Source organism: Globicephala melas, chromosome 2 (assembly GCF_963455315.2).
Source record: "Globicephala melas chromosome 2, mGloMel1.2, whole genome shotgun sequence".
Classification (NCBI taxonomy): domain Eukaryota; kingdom Metazoa; phylum Chordata; class Mammalia; order Artiodactyla; family Delphinidae; genus Globicephala; species Globicephala melas.
The window spans coordinates 2,946,234-2,970,324 of NC_083315.2; the positions used below are offsets into that span (position 1 = coordinate 2,946,234).

The window sequence follows — 24,091 nt, forward strand, 5'->3', positions numbered from 1 at the left end:
CATTTTGGTGCCTTTAATTCTTGATGAAATTAATGTCTTGCTATGCTGCTGTACCCAATTCTCAAAGACTACTCACAAAAGTGTGGTTCTGGTTATTTGGAATGTCAAAAAATATTTATACTCTTGACCTAGGAATTCCTATACATATATTCTCTCAGACACATAAAGACACACATACACACACACAAACATATTTCTTGTAACACTTCTGTAATAACAAAAACTAGAAGTGATATCAATACCTATTAGTAGGAGAAAAGCTAAATACATTACGAAATTTCCCGATGTTGGAATATTATGTAACCATTAAAAATACGATACAGACGTTATCTATACTTAAAACAAGATATATTTAAAAGCAGGTTATTTATGCACTGATATGCAAACACATAAATATGCTAAAACTATACTGATGAAAAAATTAAGTTGCAGAAGAGCATGGTCTCAAACTCTGTTAAAAAAAAAAAAAGAAAGAAACTGCACTGGCATACACACAGAGAATTTACGGAAAGATGCAAAAAACGAAAGTGTGAACAAGATTAATTCTGGGAAGCAGGGAAGGGTGAGGGGAGGGGTAAAGAGGGATTTACTTTTCATTCTTATAGCTTTTTGAGTTTGAATAACAACATGTACTTTATAAAAATAAATAAATGAACAGAATGATTTCACATGTATATTTCAGGTACACAAATAAACCCCAAAACGGTATGTAAGTTATGATCACATTTCATTTTTTAAAAACCGTATGTATTTTACATGTATTGATAAACACAGGCATGGCCTAATTGTGGAGCCATAGAACAATGTATTACTTTGGAATTAAAATATTATTTGAAAAAGTGTTAACTTGATAAGTGCCTCTTAAAATTTTATTTGTAACCATGCTTGCTAACACAAAATATCCAGTAAAATAACCCAGTCATTTCTCGGGCCAAGGGTATAATTTCCTGAGGTGCTATTATATTTATTAGTTCATATAATGCTGTTCCCGAGAACTGCAGGACATTGTTAACAGAAATAAATCAATTGACGAAATCGGTAAAAATGGTACGTAATAAGTAATAGTTGCTATATTGCAGTGGGAATTTTAAAAAATCTTTTAAAAATTACTGAGGTATAACAGACATATACTAAAGTGAAAACTCACTTTAATATATGTCAGTGAATTATCCCAAAGCGAACACCTTTATGACTACCACCTAGGTCAAGAAATAGAACATTACCACCACCCTAAAATCCCCCTCTTGGTCCCTCTCCATTTCTAAATCCTCCCTCCTCCTGAAAGATAATCAATATTCTGATTTTTATCACCATAGATTAGTTTTACCTATTTTTAACATTATATAGATGGAATAACAACGGTTAGTTCATTTGCATTGCTTGAATGGACATCTTACACTGTTACTTACGTATATGCTGCTATGAACATTCTTATACATGTCTTTTGGTGCATGTGCACATGTGTATGCATTTCCACCAAGGAGTGGAATTAACTGGGTCATAAGGTATGACTCTGCTCAGTTTTAGTAGATAGTACAAAATAGTTTTCTAGTTTACCAGTATCAATTTACGCTCCTACAGGCAACATAGGGGTACCTATTGCTCCACATCCCCACGTCGTACTGCCAGGCTTTTCTATTTTAGCCATTCTGGTAGATTTGAAGTAACTGTTAATTTCCATTCTCCTGAAGGGCAGTGGTGTCAGCTTTTCATATCTTTATTGGCCATCTGGATATCCTCTTTTGTGAAGTTCAAGTCTCTTGCCCACTTTTCTTTTGGTTATCTATCTTTTTCTTATTGATGTCTAAGAGTTCTTTACATATTCTGGATAGGAGCTCTTTCTTGGTTATACAGGTTGCAAATATTGCCTTTTACTCTGTGGCTTTCATTTTCACTCTCTATTTCTCTGAGTGTTAGTAAGTTCTTAATTTGAATGTAATCTATTTAATGTGATGTATCAATCACTCTTTTTAGTTGGTGCTTTTTGTGTTCTGTTTACGGAAACTTTGCCTATCCTAATACCCTAACGATAATCCTCTGTTTCATTTCCTGCAGGATTTAATGTTTAACGCTCCATATTTATATCTACGATCTACTTGTAATGGATTTTTGTGTATGGTATGAAGCCAGGGTGCAGTTTCATCTTTTACCGTATGGGTAGCCAACTGACTCAATACCATTTATCAAAGATGCCACCTGTCACAACACAAGAGTCCATATACGTATATGTATTAGTTGTGAAGTATCTTCTCTGGTCTATTGGTCTTTTTACAATCCTTTTGCCAGGTCACACTCTTAATTACTTTGTTTTAACGTAAATCATGGTTCCTCCATACTTCTTTTTCTTCTTTAAGATTCTTTGCTATTCTCGGCCCTTTGCATTTCCATATAAATTTTAGAATCAGCTTGTCAGTTTCATAAAAACCTGCTGGAATTTTTATTGGGTTTGTCTGAATATGTTCATTACATGAAACTCATTGAATTTAGGGAGAACTAACATCTTTACAACACTGAGTTTTCCGATGCACACACATTTATTAGGGTCTTCTATGCTTTGCTTTTAAGAATGTTTTATGGTTTTTCTATGTAGAGGTGTACATCTTTTATTAACCTTACTCCTAGGCATTTGATGCTTTTAAAACTATGCTATATGGTATCTTTAATTTTTTTCTAGGCCTTACTTACTGTTGGGTATGGAGAAATACAACTGATTTTTGTATACTGATTGTATACTCAGCCTTCTTGCTAATACTCTAATTAATTCTAAAAATTTACCTGAAGATCTTTTTGGATTTTCTTTGACCCAATCATATCACCTGTGAACAATGTCCTTTACTTTTTACTTTCCTATCCTTCTGTGTTTCATGTCTCTTTCTTGCCTTACTGGCAAGAACCTTCAACACAATATTGATTGGACATTGACAATGGGCATGGTTATCTCACCCCGATCTTAGTGAGAAGGTTTTCATCAATAAATACAACGACCGATATAAGCTATTTTTATAGGTCCTCTTTGTCAGATTAAGTAAATTTCCTTCTATTTCTAGTTTCCTGAGAGTTTGGGGTTTTTTTGAAATCACAAATGAATGCTGAATTTTATCAAATGCTTTTTTTTTTGCATTTACTGAGTATCTAACAATTTTTATCTTTCAACCTGTTAATATGATGAATTCATTAACTGATAATATAATATTGAATAAGACGTGCATTCCCAGATTCTTTTAACAGTCGTATGTCCTATTCGCTTTTGGACAAAGGTACCTGACAGTCCCTTTTGCAAAATCACCTGGGCCTCTCCAGTTCCTCTCCCTCCTTCTCTGTCTCTGTCTGTTTCTCTCATTCACCATTGCATCTCCCCCAAGATGGGGCTTAATACCCATGGTGGCATCGTAGGTGCTAGCACTTAATAGACACTAAACATTTGTTGATAGCATTTAGATGCTTTTATATTAATTAGACTGTATATATCATACATCACAGAACTCTGTTAGATCTTTTTCTTTTCAGTCCCATAACTGTTTATGTCACATGTTAGGAAACAGCCCGGCACAATGAAGCGTATGTTTAGAATTCCTTTCAACAAAAGCATTTAAAATTAGTATATGAGTTAGGTACTATGTCTCTATGAGAACATTCTGCTTAGGATTTCTGGAGATTCTCTATTAAATTATTTAGATTTACGAATAGGCTTTGGAATCTGAGACCTTGGTTCTACCCTGCTCTAGGGCAGGAACACGCCTGGCACATACAAGGGCCACTGAGGAGGCCGGTGTGGTGGAAAGGAGTGAAGATGGGGCTGCAGGGGTAAGGCTGGAGAGCGGGGTGTGGGCGGATCTTGCAGACCTTGAAGCCCACTGTACGGAATCTGGATTGACTTTACCGAGAGGGGCAGCCATTGGAGGGCTGGAGGGAAGACCGTGAGCTGACTTGTTTTAACAGGGTAACTCTGACCGCTCCTACTGAAACAGGCCGGAGGGCGACAAAGGCAGAAGCAGGGGAAACCCCATGAGGGACAATGGTGACTTCAATGGTCCAGGCGAGTGATAACGGTAGCTCGGCCCAGACGGCAGCAGGGCAACTGATGCAAAGTGGTCAAATTCTGGATGTATTCTGAAAGGAGAACATGTGAATTTTCTGAAAAATTGAACAAGGGGTTTAAGAATGAGGGGAGTCCAGATTAACTCCAAGGTTAACTCAAGCTTAACTCAGGCCTGAGCCTTTTAGAAGGATGGGATTATTGTTGTGTGAAATAAGAGATTAAGACCGCAGGAGCAGCAGGCTGGGGGAGGGGGATTGATACCAGAGGCTCAGTTTGGGGCAGTTTAAGTGTGCAGCCCTGTCTACTGGCCATCCAGATGGAGAGGCCAAGTAAGCCCAGAGTTCACAGATTAGGGCCAGGCTGGAAATATTTATCTGGGAGCCACTGGCCAAGAGATCAGAACTAAAGCCAAGGACACAGAGGAGATCACTTCAGGAAGGCATGCAGACCGAGAAGGAAAGATGTCCGTGGACTGACCCCTGGCACTTTAATATTTAGACACTGGAGAGAGGAAGATGAACAAGTCAGACAGACTGAGAAGGAGTCGCTTGAAAAGCAGGAGGGAATCCAGGCCAGTGTGCCTTCGTAAAGGCCAAGTGCAGGAGGTCTTTCAGGGAGGACAGAGGGTCAGCCGTGAGCTCTGCTGCCACAAGGACTGAGAAGTAACCTCCGGCTCTCACGATGCTGCAGCAGCTGTGTTGCTGAAGGGGACGTGATGCAGAGGAGAGGGGGTAATTTCCGTCCCTGGGTGAAGGAGAGGCTGCGAGGTTCAGTACATACGCAGTGGGGTCTGGTTCTGGCCTTATTGCCAGTTAAGGAGGAAACCAGAAGAAAAGGCAAAAACACAAAGCAGTGAGCAATACGGAAGAATATCCTAATAAACCTGTAGAAGTCTGGAATGAGGTCCTAAGTCTCCTTTCCGGGGGGAGTTACTTCAATCTTTAGAGACGCTCCATAAATAATATAATGCTTTGCACCTGGGAGTGGGGTCGGGCACTCCTGCTGGATAATGTTAAATTTCATCCCGTTATCCAATGTGCAATTAAACTTGTTTACCAATCCCTCAGCAGAGCGCACACACACACACACACACACACACACACACACACACACACACCCTCTGAGAACATTTTTGAACAGCACGGGGAAAAAAACTTTAGAGTTCAAGGAGAGTATTTTTTCTTTTTTTCACTGTTTCCTAAACAAAATGGGGTAGGATATTCTCTTGCAAGCTTCATGACCAAGTTGGAAATAGAGACCTGAGGCAAAGCCTATGGCCGTGGACGTTCCAGACGTGTATTAATACACAGTAAAGGACTACAATGACCCAGGGTTTAGCAGGTCGGCTTCTGTACTAACACGAGTATTGAGACTGGAACATTCCACACATTTAAATTCTAAAATCTTGGCTCGATCCATACATCACATACAAAGCAGCAAAACACTGACTTGCAAATGTTAATTTTTTACAATATCCAGTTTGAAACTTTTTTCAATCTTAAAAAAATCGTGAATTGTTAAGAATGACTGTACAGGAGATGTTTCATTCTTTAAAAAATTCTAGGGGAATTCCCCGGCGGTCCAGTGGTTAAGTACCCCGTGCTCTCCCTGCCGAGGGCATGGGTTCAATCCCTGGTTGGGGAACTAAGATCCTGTAAGCCCCATGGTGCGGCCAAGTTAAAAAAAAAAAAAAAAAAAAAAAAAATTCTAGAGTTTGTATCCTAGGTGACCATAACATTAAAAGAAGCCAACTAAAGTTCTCGTGCATACTTGGTTGCTTCCTTTATTAGAGATTATAACAGTCCTGATCCTACCCGCACCCTGCTCCCCGGGGATGAAAAGGAGGGGTGGGGTGAGGTAAGCTGAGCTGCTGAGAAACAGGAACCAACTGTGGACAAAGCGGGGAAAGGTGCTTAGTCATTCAAGGACGAGGCTCACCTAGGCGTCGCAGCACCCAGATGTGGTAAGCTCTGTTAAATACTGCTCCGGTTTTCACAACAAAACCAAATCTCTTAACCCTAAATAACTTAACGGGGTTCTTCTTCTTAAGATCAGTGTAGTATTCATCTGGGCCTCACACACTGTGCTCTCCACGTCCACCCCACTAGGTGAGGGACCTTGGGAAAACAACATCTCTGCGCCTCAGTTTCCCAACGAATGTTCCTGACATCATGATGTTATTATCAGGATCAAGCGAGATGTTCAGTGGTCAAAGCCTAAAGCTCTTTGAACTATGATGACTAGTTTAAGAATAATCCATCAGCTTCCTAATTCTAATGATCTTTCAAGAGTTGAGAAAGGAGGCAGAAGTCCCCACATCGATGTGGTTTGGACTTTAGTGTCACGGATAACGTACTTGGATGACATTAGAAGAGCCATGCAAAGGTACATGAAGCCTGCGGCCCCTGGCCTAAGCCAGCAAACTCCTCCACGTTCTCCAGGGCCCTGTGCAAATGGATGAAGCTCTACATGTTCCGTCTCGGCAATTAAAGACATTAGCCCTATTTTCGTCAACACACGAACACAGGCAACTATATCATCATTAACACTGATGGAAAGAAGGTAAACGTTTTATAAGGAAAACTGCACATATGTTCACTTACTTTGTTTTAAAACAGTAGTGAAATGGTATCTAACATAATGAAAAACAAAAGTAAACAAAGAGAACAGGTGTTAGGGAGTCAATTAATGGGAGACACCACAGGTTTCATTATAGCATTTGTAACAAACTATATATTCTTATGAGAATTCCGCACCTTACATGTTCTGCTCTGACACTTGCTTTGAACCAAACGAGACTTACCAAGCAGTTAAAATCAAGCAATCGTGGACTGAACACATCCTACCTGCCTGGCTCTCCCGACACCCTCCTGGCCATACCAGCACACACCTTTCTGAGAACGTGTTACCAGCGCACTGGAATTCTGTTCAGTAATTTACCAGAGGGAATCATGACCGCTCTGCGTCTCCAACTACTCTTACCCCGTTCTCCTTTTCCATAGCATTTAATCCTCTTCTAACACGTCATACAATTTGCTTATTGTATTCGTTGCTTATTATTTGTCTCATTCCACTAGCGCTTAAGTTCTCCTGGGCAAGGATTTTTGTCTGTCTGGTTCCTTGGCGTCTCCAGCAACTTAGAACAGTGCCTGGCACGCAGAAGCAGATCAATAAATATCTGTCAAATGAATGAAAAAAAATGAATTCTTCTTAAGTGTCCCTCTTTAAAAAGATTAGACACTCTCCCTTGGTCCCAAGGTAGATGTATAAGGTTAAATGGCATGTTTTGACATCTTGGGCTTAATATTTGACCTGTTTTATCTTACTTGGCGCACGGCGCTGTCCAGTTTTCTAAAAACAATCCGGCAGTATTTCCTGTACTGAGCTTACCACACTGACCTTCTTGATACTGAGAGAACAATAATTCTTACGCCTTAAACCAATAGTTGGCTCCACCCAGAAATCTTTCTATTTCACTATGATTTCTTTTGTTCTAAGACCTTTGTTAATGACTTGGATGACTTTTAAAAGGCATTCTTTCTCTGCTGATGTTTCTTTGCGGAAAATTACTGGCGCCTGTATCTATATTGTTCCAAATTTTCTTCTTGGATAGTGTGACTAGACCCTTATCTTTTTATCATTACTCTTAGACATCCAGTTAATACATTATCTCATTGTACTCTGTCAAATCCTTAATCATTACATCTTACGTGTATGTGCATCTATATAAAACCATCTTTATTCTTGTAGTAATGTCTTAGTTGAGACACAATTACTTCGAAACATTTTGACTTTTACCTTTAAAGCTGTTTGGGGGTAGGCTTTTGAGATTTCTTCCTACTCTGCAGTCATTTGTTTTTGCCTACAGAGAGCCCTGGTTTGAAAAAGTAGGTTACAGGATGCTGCGAGTGGTGCGTGTTTTTGAGGTCTGGCCCTGCTGCTGGAGTTGCCTTCCATGACAACTGAAGCATCTTGTGCTATCTGAAAAAACGTTTCCTCCCCGACATCTGTATTTCTGCCAGTCCTTAATTTTTCTATTGGCTACTTTAAAATGTACACATTGAAGGCACAGAACCTCGACAGTCCCAGCAATTAATTCTGTTATCCGGTTGGCCATTTCTTTTGGTCCAAGAGGAGCTACCATAGTTATGAACTCTTGGCCCCAGGTATCATATTAAGATAAAAACTCTAAAATTATGTTTCAAAAGAATCTTTGTATTATGTTTGTGGGTTATGCTAGCAACAATGGGATGTTAGATTTTTTCCCCCAAACTCTTAGTTTTGCCTGTTAGAAGTATTCACTCTAGAAGATATATTCTTGACTTTTTCTGTCTCCGTAACTCCCAAGCTGTATTGTCATGTGTCCCCACTTTCATGGACAATCTAGATCCCTTTCTATTCCAGGGCTCCTAAATTCTAATTCAGAATTTAAGTTGTTTTCGGTGATGGATATCTTTCAACTTTTGACTGCTGTCTTCCTCCTTTTGGTCTAGTTATGTCAAAGACGTCTGCTCCCCAAACGAATCTTTTCCTCCTTGGCTCTCAGAATTCAGATGTACTAATACCACATGTAATGGTATAAAATGTGATGCCTCATCCCCAGTAGCTCATTTTAAAAGGGCTGCCCCTTTTCCAGGTTTTTGCTTCCTATCGGGTTAAGTTCAGGTCAATTACTCTGAGACAAGTTGTGCGGTCCTTCTGTATCAGCTTCCAATCAGGACCCTCTTCTTATACCAGCCATTGATGGTTGTTATCTATCATAGAAGATATTTAAAAATACATATACGTTCCAGACATAGTCATCAACTATAACAGGAGTTATCAGCCATGGTCTCTATCATAAAAGAGTTTATAATGGAGCATGAGAGAGAAGACAGGGAACAATTGATTATGAAATAAAGGTGATTAAAAACTTTGCTGTTGGAGACTAGAGAAATCAATGAAGCAGATTAGGAGGGATGCGGATGGGGGGAAAAAGGATCTTCTGAAACATGAGAGAAAGAGAGAATGTCTCGTGTTCATGGAACTGCTCAAGTAGAGAAGAGGGGATAGAGAAAGAATTACAAGTCATTCAAAATTTTGTACATCATGAGAAAACTTATAGAAATGCTTGATGTATAACAAAATGTTCACCAAAATATTTCTGCTCCTAATTATTTTTCTGAATGTTAACATTTCCTTTATGCTTTAGAACTTTGTTTTGGCAAAGCCCTGGATATGCTTTAATGTTTATCGAGTACAAGAGAATTTGAACGTAGGATTTGTAGTTACAATCTGGGTTGGAATTCCAGTCTAGACTATCATCAACTAGGTGACGGTAGCCTGTCTGATTCTGTTTCCACACATATGAGACGGAAATAATATCTATTAGTGCTGTAACAAAGCTCAGATAAAACCATCGTGATAGGTTACAAAGGCTCTACAAATTGTACGTTCTCTATTATGCTGGTAAGTGTGCATCAGCGTACGTAGGATATTTCCCTCCTTCCTTTTTGCTCTCGAATCTAGACACAGTGGATACATGATTCACCATTTTATTGTGGAAATAAGCTTTCATTCTTCACCTGGAATGCGACAGCAATCATTCTCCAGTTAGATCTAAATGACTGAATTGCAAGGTGAACTGTGTTGGTGACTAACTCATTTTCCCTCACCTCCAGCACCCTCTTATCCCAAGATCAAGCAATTTTCCTGTGTAATGAACTGTATCTGCTATCAAGTGGCCTGGAAATTAAGAGGTTAAGCTCGTTCCCTATTTGGTATCACGATGTCTTTTGCTGCTACCCCACTGATCTGTGTTTTCCAAGGCTGTGCAAAGGAAAACTGCAACAATGAATGCAACTACAGCACAAGTTTGTATATGGGGAAGAGCTTCAATAGATCTTGAATTATCCAGGGGATGGGTTTCTAGCTAATGGGTTGTCCAACATCTAGCGCTTCTGTCTGGTTGATAATATTTTGGTCAGTTCGATGCTGACCAGCAATGGAAGGGGAGCAGATGCAAACGAGGACGGGCTTTACAACCAACATTAACCCCCAAAGTGGATTGTAGTGGTTTGATTTACGTCCATAACATACCCGAAGTCTGGAGAAAATAAGTTCGAGGGAGGACAAAAATATAAGTAAACTAGGGAATAAGGAAAACAAAAATTCAGGCCATATGTTCTCTTGATTTACTACGACTTCTATAGGTACAGAAAATAAAATAAAACAGGGAAGAACGAATCAGTTTATTCGACCATCCCACGAGACTAATTACATTTTTCTCACATAGTCCATGTTTTTTTATCTTTTTCTGGTAGCGAACAATTTCTGAGTGATTTCTCCTAGTCACCATTTCTGCCATTTATAAGGTTTCTGCTGAGCACTGGATGTTTTATATTCATATATTACCTTTTGGCATTTACTAAATATGCCACCGGTTAGCTAATAAAGATATCTGCCAGAAGATCTTTCATATCACTGTAACAGTATCCGAAAGACCATAACAGATATCTGTCAGTGACTTTCCCAATCAAAAGCACATATCAGATGGGCAGAATCAGGAAATTAGTTGAGCCACTAAAGAGAAAAGATACTTATTTAATGACTAATTAATTCAATGTACATAAAATGACTAAACTCCACAACTGCTTACATTAAAATGGTATTAATTGCTAGTTGTAAGTAACAGCAAAACACGTTGAATAACGTTGATTCCAAATGTGCATGCGTTCCATACTATTTTAAATAGGAATGACTTTACCTATAACTAAAATATTGCTACTGAAGGTAAAAAAACATAATTCTCTAAAGTTATACAACAAAAATGTAAAACAATCTCAAAGTTAGGAGTAAACAATAATTGTGTTATTTGTGGGCATTTTTAAAATGGTCTGTAGGAACACTTTATAAAGTAACCTAGAAGGAAAAACGTGACTAAAGTCAATTGCATTTGACAGCTGGCTGAAATCCTGGCAGGCAATTTCAGAGACAAAACTGGTCGTAAAACCAAAGCCAGTCCTTTGCGAATACCTTCAGAAATAAAAAGCAAATATTTTTCAAAAGTTTATCAGGGTGGTTGTGACATAATCGTCAAGTATTTGATACACCTTTTTAGTTCAGACCTCTTGTTACTTTGTCTTTTGCATCTATTTTGTTTTTGACCTTTTCATTGTTTAAAGGCACTTCCATTAGAGGGTGAGCAAGAGAAACGAAAGAAATTAAAAATAACTCAGTATATGTTGCTGAAATGAGTTAATACTACAGAGGTTCAAATAAAATACAAAGGAGCTAATTATTCAAAACTCATTAATATTTGGCTTTAGGAAGAATTTTTTATAATGATACAGGTTTGTACAGTAAAACTTCAAAATTCGATGTCTTAACAGTTTTCAAAATAACGTCCACACACATGATCTCACGTCATACTCACCAAGACCCTGTGAATATGTAGGGAATTTTGGTTTATGTAGGGAAATTAGGCTTAATCCCACCGAGAAGGAACTTGGGCTCAAGGAAGTGAGGTGACTTGCCCAAGGTTATGCCTACAGTAAACTACTGAGTGTGGACTCTCAAATCTCATTCATTTATTCATTCACTCGTTCATCCACCTTTTGCTAACGTTCTTCCTTCCCTAAGTTCCCTTTGCCAGATGAAGGCAATCTTGACAGAGAAAGAAAAACCACCTGAGTTAAGAATTCGCCATGGAAATTCAGCAAAATGGGAAACTGGCCAGAGTTGTACAGTCTAGATGTGGATAAAAAGTAAAAATATTGGCTAACAGTGATTTGCAGTTCTGTCAGACCATGCTATGCCTACGGCTAAGAGCTGGCTGTATCACTACCTTACAGCTTTTAATGGAATCACTTTATCATGATTTTGAGTATCGTCATCTTTCTAGCTTACACAGCCGTGTGTGTGTATAATTGTGTGTATACAATAAATGGTAGCTAACCACTCACGCTGTCCTTTATCATGCCATTTTATCTGACTTTAATTTCAGATCGGCTGCTTCATTCTTTTTAAGTGATGGCACAGTATTCCTAGGAATTCCTTTGGACTACGCTCTATTTTTTTTTTTTTTTTGGCGGCACGCGGGCCTCTCACTGCTGTGGTCTCTCCCGTTGCGGAGCAAAGGCTCCGGACGCGCAGGCTCAGCAGCCATGGCTCACGGGCCCAGCCGCTTCATGGCATGTGGGATCTTCCCGGACCGGGGCACGAACCCGTGTCCCCTGCATCGGCAGGCGGACTCTCAACCACTGCGCCACCAGGGAGGCCCCTGCTCTAATTTATTTGATAGCCAAGTATACTTTTTCAAGTATTCCAAAATTGCTAACCTTTGCTATCCCATAGAAAAAGGATACTTGCAGTTAACTGATTATTTCATAAGAGCAAGTGAGAATGTGAAACTCACAAAAATTCTAAATACTGTTATTTTACTAGACATTTATTTAAAAATCCAGTGATAAGCTTAATTAGAATCTAAAATACAAAGTGTTCTTTCACTAATAAGTGAATTTTAAATAAACAAATAAATAAACATACATATATTTTAAAAACACTAGGTATGAGAGGGCTTGAATAGGTCTCAAGGTCCAGGGCTGGAATTATTAATGGTTCAATCCAGTATGGAATTTACTATATAGTCATATATGTTCTTCCTTAGTCCATTTAAGTGTCTTCCTGTATACATATTCTAAAACACAGAGTGATTCGTATGTTTCCAATCAGTGTGAATAAGCTACCAACTTTCAAAAATTTTTATCTTGGTGAGACAAATTCTTATATATTTCTAGCGGCATCATACGTTCGTACAACCCTTTTCAAAAGCATGCTGACAATAGGTTTAAAAAGATACAACTGTGTTCATTCCCACTGACAAAATAATTCCAGTTTTGAGAATATTTCCCTAGGAAATGATCAAAAACCATACAATAGTGTCCATTCTTCACAAAACAAAAAAACTGGAAATAATGTAAATGTTCAACAATATATAACTGGTTTAGTAAGTTATAGTATATCAATTTGAGGAATGTTATAGTTAAGTAAAAAAAAAAAAATTCAAGCATAAAGGTTCTGTGCCTACCTGGGAAAATGTGTTTGTTAAGTGAAAACAGTATAATACTACTAAATTATACACGGTTCTTATATATGAATATGGCAAAAACTAGGCATTATTATAACTGTATAAACTACATGTGAAAAGTGAATAATCCCAACATGGTGCAGGAGTAGGGATGACTGCTTTCACCCCAAGTCTTGCGTAATAGACCTCTCCTGTGTCCATCCCACCCTCGTGCCCAGCAGGAGGTCTGCAAAGAAAATGAATCGGATGCAAGAGAGACGCAGAGGTGAGAAAGGGAGGGACACCACCTGCAGGTCTACAGGTGTTCCAGCTCCTCCCTCCTGAGACCTGGCTGCCCCCCTGCTCTCGGATTCCATGGCCAAAAGCCCACACACTTACATCCTTATTAAAAATCCCTCTCTTTTTCGCTTGGGCCACTTTGAGTTGGTGTCTGCTACACACAAACCAGAAAACAAAACAAAGAGAGTTTTTACATTCCTTTCGTAATTTTTAACCTGTATTTTTAAAAAGTGCCACACGTCATCTAACTGCATTGCAAACAGCGTTACTCATACTAGGGAAGGAAGTTCACTTACTGTGTAGATAGATTTTCCATAGATAATATAGCTAATGGGAGCCAACAGTATCTCTAGACAATATAACAAATATTCCAGCTAATGTTAAACAAACAGCATGTTAATATCATCTCTTCTTTCTGCCTTTTAATTAGAATCATTCCACCTATACCTGAAGTGACATTTTCAGGGATAAAAATCACCTTAGCTTTTATCCTGAACAGAAAGGCACTGTGTAGGAATTCTAGTGGATTATGCTCTTAATATCTGACTCTGCTCTTTGCCCAAGAATTTACCTTTGCCGTATTATCTACCATTTACTGTTGGCCATGTGCCACGTACCATGTAAACTTCACATACAGTATTCTCATTTGCTCTTCACAAAACCCCTCCACCAGAATGATTCACAAATGGCAGGAACTTTCACTCTTTTCCATAATTAACTGAGTGGACTTCCCATTAGACAGACATTGCTTTAGGTATCAGAAATACAAAGATGAAAAGCTCAGGCTGGGAGGAGAGAGATGTCAATCACCCAGTAAAGGTAGTAAATGCTACAACAGTGGTAGGTAGGAAGTGCTCTGAAGGGTGTGAGGGAATTACTAGCTATGTGGGGCTGGTTGCCCAATTCCCACGAATTCTGATAAGTTGTATCAGAAAACTGCTGAGAGAATGTGCAATCTACGGAAAGAAAACGATCCTGCCTCCCTGGAAATATGTCAGGTAATCGGAAGACCGCAGAATCTGGACGGGGAGGATGTTAGCTTTTGTGCATTAGGCTGTAGTAAACATACTACTGGGGAAGAAAAGCAAGTGTTAAAAGACACATTGGAGACCCTTTTTTAAAATATTCATTCATTTAGTATACAATTTCGAGGGTCTGCCGTGTACTACTGCAGTACTGGGAGCTGGTGAGAGCACTGTGAGAATGTACAAACTGAAACAACTCTATTAATAATGTAAATACTCAATAGTGATGATGCTTTGCATTGCTTTTCACAGCAGGATTACACTACTTGCTGTGGAAATGTTCTTTCACCTGTGCTTCATGTGGATCGTCACAGCTCGTACGTGCACCTTTACTTGCTGAGTTTTTCCTCAGTGACCGATTATTCCAGAGGAAGAAACCTCTGCAGCTCCCCTGACGCTTGCTCTGCTCACCCGCTCCCCATGCCCGGCACCCACGACACTAATCAACACATATAACGTGGACACCCTTGATTTTACAAAAACCTTTCCGTGGCTTACAATTCGTCAGTATAAGGTCCCCAAACCTTAGCGCCTTCCCGGGATCTGGCTCCTGCCTACCCACCTCTGCGGCCTTTTCGGGAGCACGCGGGGTTTTATTTGCTGTGGTTCCTCCATGGGATTTGCCACCTCCTCACACCCCCTACTGCCCCCCCATCCCCCGCCCCAAAGCACAGGACCTTCATCCGGAGACTTCTGTTGTCACTTCTGCCTTTAACACTCTTCCCTGCTCCTCCCGACAAATTCCATCACTTCTTCAAGAAAGACTTCCTTGACTCCAGGGTACTTCAGATGTCTCTCCTGTGTGCACTATACCAACCTGACCCTTGTGTAACAGGCTCTTTGTCAGTGTGTTTCTTCCACAGACCTGTGAGCTGCTTGAAGTCAGGGACCGTACTAGGCATTCCTAGCCCCACACAGTGCCTGTCACATTAGAATGCTAGAATATTAGGTGAATAGATGAACCAATGAATTACTATTAGAACTTCCATGTGGCACAATGTTCAATGTTATATAAAACGTAATGACCACTTAGCAAAAGGCTTTAGAGCTGCTTATCAATTAAAGATGAACAAATTAATCGATACAAACATGTTTCTCAATCACGAAACTGAGAGCTTGCATGCTCTGGTAGGCAGAATAGTGGCCCCCAAAGATGTCTATGCCCTAATCCCCTGGGCACAGACTGTGTGTTATGTTAGGTCATACGGCAAAGGGACATTAAGGCTGCCTATGGGATTAAGCTCACTAATCGTTATCAGCTGACACTGAAATGGACGATACCTTGAATGATCCAGGTGGACCTAATTTAACCACAAAAGCCCTCAGACTTGGAAGAGCCGAGCAGAAAGAGAGCCAGCAAGCTGGCAGCACGGGATGGGCTCTGCCCCGGGCTGATGGGCTCGGCCCCGGGCTGATGGCCTAGAAGATGGAGGAGGCCCAGGCGTCAAGGAGCGTGGGCGGCCTCAGAAGCTGGAAAACGCCGGGAAACGGGTTCTCCCCTCGAGCCTTCCGAAAAAACCCAATCCTGCCAAAACCTTCATTCCAGCTCAGCAGGACCCGCTCCGGACTCTTGACATCCAGAGCTGTAAGATAATACGTGTGTGTTGCTTTAAGCCACCAAGTTGGTGGTCATTTTTTTTATAGCAGCAACAGGAAACTAACCTACAATACCTACAACACATCGGACAAGGTTAACCTTGGCTCCATGTGACAGAACCGAAGACAGTGGCGGCTGAAAGAAGATCGAAGTTTACTTGTCTCTCCAGAACAGGGCTCTGGCAGCAGAAGTCGAGGGCTGGTAATGCTCTCCCACACCATCAAGGACTCGGGCTCCTTCAGTCTTGCTGCTGTGCCTCCCTTAACCTGAAGGAGCGCTCGTCGGCACGTCTGATCCCAGCCAGCAAGAAGAGGAGTTCTGAGGAATGGTGAACCGCTCCCTCTTGAGGGACCTCACCAACCAGGGCATCACTCACATCTCACGGGCCAGAACTGAGAGGCACAGCAGCAGCGAGGTACGTGCAACGGCCATGCCAGGGGCCACGTGACAAGTGTGGCGGGTTCCATTATTAAAAGGGGAAGAAACCTATGGGGACAACCAGCCACCTCTACCTTAATACTGCAGTGCTGTGATGCCCTCCCACTCACTGCTTTAAGTATATAGAAGTAGTCTCTCCTACTTTTAGGTCAACCAAGGCAGGGGCCCTCATTACAAAACCAGTAACTGAATAATTACGATGCATTGGCTCCGGCACATTCCTAAGCTCTGCCAGATTTTGCATGTACACATATTAGAACATGAGTATATGCCTGTCAGTGATGACATCACATTCAAACTCTAGTGTTGTAATCGATGGAAACAGAATTCTTGACTAATAAGAAATAAGGTGCAGGGGTTAAGAATCCGCCTGCTAACGCAGGGGACACAGGTTCGATCCCTGGTCCTGGAAGATCCCACATGCCGCGGAGCAACTAAGCCCGTGTGCCACAACTACTGAGCCTGCATTCTAGAGCCCATGCGCCACAACTACTGAGCCCGTGTGCCACAACTACTGAGCCCGTGTGCCTAGAGCCCGTGCTCCGCAACAAGAGAAGGCACCGCAGTGAGAAGCCCGTGCACTGCAACGAAGAGTAGCCCCTGCTCGTCGCAACTAGAGAAAGCCCGCGCGCAGCAACGAAGACCCAACACAGCCAAAAATAAATAAAATTTTAAAAAATGCTTAATCATAAAAAAAAAAGAAGTAAGGCTAAAAACGTATTTTATTTCTAGATGTGTACTACTCAGGGGCCTGACAGGAAGCAGATGGCATGCCCCAAGGGTAAATCGCAGAGAGTTTGATGAAGAGACTACTTACATGGACGTGGGCAGGCTCTAGGGGAACCAATAAGGGATGAAGTACCCAAGGACTCACAGCAGGAGGAAACCATTACCCTCTCTAGGCCTGAAAGGACAAAGGGAAGGCACGGTTTCTGGAACTTGCCAAGACCTGTAGCCATGGGACAGGACTGTCTGACCCGAGCCACGGCCTTAGGTAGAGGAGCCAGGCGCCTGCCAAAAGCCACAGACAGGCAGGAGGGAGTGTGGGGGAAGGTGAAATTAATATCCTGACCTCTCTCTCTTTCCTTCCTCTGATCATCTGCCAATGCCTCCAAATGGGCTGAAATCAAATAGAAACCAAAGGACAAAGGAGCCTGGGTGATGTGGTCCACAGGAATCAGCCTTTCAGAGCACAGAAAGGCAGAGACTGGACTTTGAGGGACAGAGGATATAACCAGCATAATATGGAAAAGTACTGATATTTCACAGGGTGGGGATGGTTCAAAAGGCCTTGAACAAAAAGAAAAAGGGAATCGATCCAAACAGATCTGGGCAAGACCTGGGACGAAGAAAGATGGAGGAAGAGAATGATTAAAACGTGAAAGAGCAGAGAGGGGCCCAGGTGTGCTCTACTAATGTAAGTGGGATAAAGAGAGTGAGCGAAGAAAAATGGAGGCGTAAGACGAAAGAACTTCTGAAGGGCCTGACCAGGGGCCTTAAAGTTGTGGCTATGTCTGAACACAGTGTGTTTCTCATTGCCAACTTTTCCACGTGAGTTTAACACGGTGGTGGGACATCTAAAACCTGTTATTGACTGCAAATATTTTTAACATGTATACTCAAAGGATTGAATAGTGGCAGTGATTATGACTGAAGGTCTGTGGAATCCAGAAGGCTAGGACTGTAGGTCAAAGAAATAGCAATACTCTGCAGCAGAACCAGTCGGCTGCTAAAAATAAGCCAAGATGCCAGAGAAAAGAAATGCATTGAGACAAAGGGGAAAAAACAGCAAAACAATATAAGAAACCTGATATCAGACCCCTGATACCACGGTAGATTCTTAAAATTCCCTCAAATCCAAAATATGCATGTTGCTTTCTCTAGTACAAATTACCTACCTATAGTTGTTAAGTATAAGAAAAAACATGCCACTCACGTTCACAAGTGATTTCAATAACAGAAACTACTCTATCTTCTGTAGAGGCAGCCTTTGAATGCAATCGTTTTAATCACTATGACTTTACGGAAAGATCAGCTTTACTTTTTGGATGTTCATTAACAGCCTTCAAACATCTCTCTCTCTACGTTTATTTATATTCAACATCTCTCTATGTTAGACATGTTCCCAAAAAACTGTCCCCCAGATTAGAAGCTCCATGGGTTAACATCTCACGGACTTATATTAAAAATAGGAGCCTTATTCCCCAGAGAGGGAAAAACAGTTTTGTGATGCAATATATAATAAAATCACAGGGAGGTTTGGGGAAAACACCTGTCCCTATTATTACCTCCCGGGAGGCTTCATTAGAAAAGCATGTGTGGGTCCTCAGGACAACTGTTGGTTCTGTGCCACCCCGTAGCCTTGTTTCCTTCCTGATCTGGTGACACAGAATTTGGTGAACTGCCCTCTTGCAACGCATGGTGACCCATGTACACCCAGAGTCACTACTGAGCACGGACTGCGGGGCCGCTCTCCAGGGGCTTCTCCATGCTGTCCTTTGATGGACAACATGTCTCAAGACTTTAAGATTAAAGCCTGACAAGTTAGCGAAGTCAACTTATTTCATGAAATACATATATTAACTTGCCGTGAAAATAACCGATTTCTTACTTTAACAAAGATTATAGAATCACATTATGTTCTACTTCTCAAATGTGTTCAGGAAGTGAGGTACACGGAAATCATATGCTCCACGTGGAACACTGTGCAGTATGTACATTTTAAACTTAAAATAATTTTATGTCAAATTTTATCCTAGCTTATACATGAATCTTACATGAAACGCAAACAGCAGGTGCAAGGGGTTTATGAAAAATTTATAGAAAAAACTCAATATTGAAAATGTTCTACCCATTTACATTTTCCCTGTGAATTTAGAAAAGATTACAGGAATTCAGTTTTAGCAGTCTACCTCTCCTTCAACATGTGCAATCCCAGCACTCCCTGGAAGCAGGGTTACCACTTCAGTGACATTAGAGCTAGGAGAACATATTGAATACATATTGTACAATGACACTACGATTACTAAAAACCAACAACAATACAGGACACATGCTAAACTCTAGTATACCCACCATGTTTGAATAAAGTGAGCCTAATTTTTTTTAATTGAGGTATAATTGACTAAATAAACCTAAAGTTTAACACATTTATTTAGAAATTCCTTTTCTAAAGTTATTCTCAAGATTTTTTCCAATTCTTTAGTTACATTTAAGAGAGAAAGCAACCATCACATACGCATCAGGTTTAAAGCAGCAATCTATCTTGAGATTTACTTTTGCCTGCTTTCTTTCCAGTCTAGCGTTCAATAATTTTGGGAACATTACAGTAAATAAAGCGCATTAACCACATATTAAATTTATAATCTATATCTAATTACTGTAGGATTTTACAAAATTGAAATTCTGTATTAGACAATTTGGAACATCAATATTTCCTGTGCATATTTAAAAACCAGAAGTGATCGGGATTAATCATTTGGGAGAAATGATTATGGAGAATCTAAAATCAAGAGCAATTAGCCGCAAAATAAGGCAGAATATAAACGACAGAAAATGGCTTTCACATTCATGATTTCAACTGCTCCTAAGAACTAATGTGATGAAGGCAGATAAACAACCCTTATGTTAGAGCCAAGAAGAGATTCAGAAAAAGTCAACGATACTCACTTTTAAAAGAAATATTTACCTACCAAGCATCTGCTCTGTGACTAGGTACTCTGCTAAGTGCTAAGGGCACAGAAATGAACAAACAAAAACAAAACGCAAAAAAGGTACCTGTCCGCAAGAAGTTGAATAGTCTGGCCCAAACTAACTAAACCAGTAACCACTAAAGTAAGGAAGATGACTTCCACTTGGCTTATCGCTTGACTTGGTCTCTCTGACTTCAAGGTAAGGATGAACAACGAAGAAAGCCTAGTCGGGGGGTCAGGACAGGCACCTCAGAAAGACGTTGGACACTTTCTAAGTTTAAAAGTACGTGAAACGTGCACTAGAGTTAGAAAGTTTTGTTTTATTCTGTTTTTTCCTTTCGGACTGGAAATTAGGGTAGCTGTAAAAAAGCTGTGCGTGTGTCTGCCTGTGTGCTGGGGTGGGGGGAGCGGGGAGATGCCAGCAAAGGATAAAGTCTACAAGCTGATGCAGAAGGAAATTGAAGAACATCACACAGCTCTTAAGAGGGTCGGGAAAAAGCACCACTTGAACCAAGCAAAGCACCAACATGGTTCTGGTCCTCACATGTACAAGGTCAATTAACATGGTGCTGAGGAAAGGCAGGGCTGCCTGTACTTAAGATGATCATTAAGACGGATAATTCTAGTTGTGGCCTTGAGGAAGGGAGCAGACATATAGACATAATGTATAGCAAAGGATATTTACAGTCACATTTCACGCACCAATAAATAATGCATTCACTTCTCAAAATGCCACAGCAAACGTGGGAGAGAATTTTCATCTATATTCAGGATTAAACTTTCTAATTTTAAATTACCAGACTTCAGCTGTAAATTTCAGTTGAAAGGTGTGAAGAGATTATTAATGAATCTTCTAAAAGTCTGGAGAGTGTTTAGAAGATTAACATAATAAAAAAGTCCAGCCATAGGCACGGCAGAAATTATAGGCATGAATTTATTGAGCACCTACTGTGACAGCACTGTGCTAGGTGACTGGGTTGTTTCTCATACTTCGTCACGCTCCGGTCTCCTCAATTTCTCTGTCATCTCTTACCGTGTTCACTTGGAACTGCACGATTCGAAGTGCAGCCCGGCTCATTTATTCCGTAAGGTTGGTCCCAAAGACATTTCCTCATTTGAAGGCGGGGAGGAGGGGAAAGCTAAGTCCCTACCGAGCACTTAAGACCTGACTTTCTTGGTATTTGTGGTGTTATCTACGTGGCCCTTCAGAAGTCCCCGAACTTGTACAAAGAACTCAGAGAAGATCGCAACCGCTCTGCCCCCAAGACCGCCCCCGCCGGCCCTCGTTTCTTGCCGGAAGGTCCTTCGCAGCCACAGCTGCCCGTCTAGGTACTAAATCGCGGCCTGTCGATAACCTCAGCTCTAAGTCTGGAAGCCTCGGATCTGGCCGGCCGGGGGCGGGGGCGGCCGAGGTGACAGCAGGTGAGCGCCCGGCGCGGAGGAGGAAGTGAGACAGGCCGGCGTGGGCATTACTCAGGCCGCGTTACCGCCGAGGTGGCTCGCAAGCGGAACTCCTCGCCCCTCCGTCGCTCCAGCTGGACTTCTATCTCGTTGAAGTCACTTCCCATCCCGGGTCGCGCGGGGGAAAACCGTGCGTCCGAGGAGGGGCAGAGAGGCAGACGTGCGGGGGTCAGGTGGCCTCTCCCCTGGCACCGCGTGTCCCGAACTAGCCCCTCTCCGCTCCCCGGACCTGCCTGCCCCGATCCCGGGGCGTCCCCGGGCGGCCCGGGGTGCGTGAGCCCCCCGTGAGGAGGAGGGAGGACAGGTCGCTCCGGCGACTCCGGGGGCAGCTCCGAGGACACCGGATCCCGGGGAGAATCAGCCAGACCCGATCGTGCCCCTGGCGGCCGCGGCGGGTGTGGCCGGTTCAGAGCCTCCTACTTTACCTTTCTCACTCCGACGGCCAGTCGCCCTTCGGACCACGTCCGCACCGATCCCCATCGCCCCCGCCCCCAACCCGCGACACCTGGGGGAAACTTCTCCCTCGCCCCTCAATGCAAACTCGGCCGCTCCCCCAGCGGCCGCAAACCGTCCTCTCCCTAGCAACAAGGTTCCGGCCGTAGAGCGAGCGGCTCTAGGTGTAAGGAAGGTGATGTCGTAAAGCCGCGAGTGTCGTAAACCAGGTGCGGTGGGGAGGGGGGAGGGGTGGAGGCGGAGGGGCGGGGGGGAAGGGGGAGGGAGGGAGGGGGAGGAGGTGACTCGAGCATTTAGACACAAGCGAGAGGATCATGGCGGATGGCCCCAGGTGTAAGCGCAGAAAGCAGGCGAACCCGCGGCGCAATAACGGTGAGTGGCGGAGCGGACCGGGGAGCGGCGGAGTCAGGGGGAGCCGGGCGGCTGGGGCGCCCCCGGGGGCGAGGGGGGCGAGCCGGGCTGGGGGCGGCCGGGTAGGGACGGGCCAAGTGGAGTGGGAAAGTAGAAAGTAGTGCTCTCTGCCCCCCTCCGGGCCGCCGCCTCGGGAGCCGCGCCGCGGCCGCCCGCTCTCCCTGAACCGTTATGTCTCTTACCTGGTCTCTCCGCCTAGCGGCTCCCGCCGCCCCTGCCGCCTCGCTGGACCGTTAGCCGCCGCCGCCGCATCCCCGGCGCAGGCGGGCGGCCGGGACACGGCGTCCACTTTTCTGGGCTCCGGGGGAGCGTCTGTTGCTTCTTTCCGCACTTTTCCCCACTCTTGTGCCCCTCGGCGCCCCCCTCCCCTCCTCCTCGGCGCCCTCGGCGTTTCGTCCCCGCGGCGCCGAGGCCCCGGAGCCGAGGAACTAACTTGTGCCCGGCGCTGCCTGTGTAGAGTGGCTTCCGCGCGCCCCAGCCCCGCCGGCGCCGGCGCTCGGGCCCCGCGGCTCGGCCGGGCGGGCGGCGGCGGGAGCGGCGGCCGCGGGCTGCGTGTCGTCCGTGCGCGCGTGTGCGCGGGCGGCGCGGAGCGCGCGGACGGGCTGGGCCGGCGGCGGTAAAGTTGGGACCGGCCGGCGAGGCGCGCTCGGCGCGGGACGGGGCTTCGCGGCGCGGGACGCGGGTGCCTAAGCGCCTTTCCTCTCCCGCGCCCGCGGCCGCCGCCGCGCCCCGAGCGCGGTCCGCGTCCCGCGGGGAGCCGGCGGGGGCGCGGGCGGGCGGGGCGGGCGCGGAGCTGCGGCCGCGGGAGCCGCGGGGGCCGGCGGGTTTGCGGAGTTGTTACCTGGTCTCGGGACCGGGAAGCACCGCAGACAGGTCCCCGCCCGGGAGGACGCCTCCTCCGCGCCGGGATGGGGTGCCGAGCGTGCGCCTCCCTTGTGCTCTTTCGGTTTGGGGAAGTTGTTACCTGGGCCGGACGCGCGGGGCGTGAAGCCGGCGAACGGAGCTTGGACGGCGCTCCGGGTCTCGGGTGGAAGGAGGGTGGGGGAGGGGCGGCCGGACCGACGGACGCGGGGCGCCGCTGCCTGCGCTGCGGGCCGCGGTGTTTACTGATGAGTGCCGTTGCGCCGGGGACGCACACCCGCCCTGCCTGGCGTGAGAGTTTAGAAAAATAACAATAATGACGAGAGAGCGAGCGCGAGCCCCGAACATGTGGTGGTGGTTTGCACAGTCGCCTTTTGCAGTTGGGAGAGACGGTGTAAGTTGACTGCATGTCTGCTTATCTCGGGCGCCGCTGTGCCCGCCCGCCCGCCCACCGCTCGGCAACGAACGTCTGCTGGTGGGTATTGTCTGGACAGTTCCTGCGGCGACAGGGCCGAGGCTGGAGCGCGGCCCCCGCCCGCCCGGTACCTGTTTGGAGAATAATGGGCGGCAACGGCCCTGCCGCCGGCTGAGGCCGAGTCTATATAAGGAATTGCACGGACCTAGCGGACCGAGGGGCTCGTGTGGGTTCCTGCGTTATTTTTAAAACGAGTTTCTGAGAGTCGGGAAATAAAGGCGCCTGAAATGGGATCGCCGTGTCCGCCAGAAAATGAGGAAATGCGGGTTTAAGTCAGAACTACCCGGCGCTCG

At 44.0% G+C, this 24,091-nt stretch overlaps 2 protein-coding genes across 8 annotated transcripts in view; one reads left to right on the forward strand and one right to left on the reverse strand.

The window, feature by feature from the left end:
* Positions 1-23,425, reverse strand: part of ZNF438 (zinc finger protein 438) — a 498,265-nt gene extending 474,840 nt beyond the window's left edge. For 6 of the 7 annotated variants that reach the window (XR_011377151.1, XR_009560633.1, XR_011377150.1 and 3 more), the window contains exon 1: positions 22,645-22,898. The gene's annotated coding sequence lies outside the window, so the exon portion shown is untranslated. Of the gene's footprint in view, positions 1-22,644; positions 22,899-23,303 lie in introns of those variants that run through there. The other variant, XM_060291793.2, reaches the window with a different exon arrangement.
* Positions 22,337-24,091, forward strand: part of ZEB1 (zinc finger E-box binding homeobox 1) — a 194,756-nt gene continuing 193,001 nt past the window's right edge. The window contains exon 1 of the mRNA XM_030832264.2: positions 22,337-22,423. Within this exon, the coding sequence (XP_030688124.1) occupies positions 22,366-22,423 (58 nt within the window). The 5' untranslated portion in view covers positions 22,337-22,365. The remainder of the gene's footprint in view (positions 22,424-24,091) is intronic.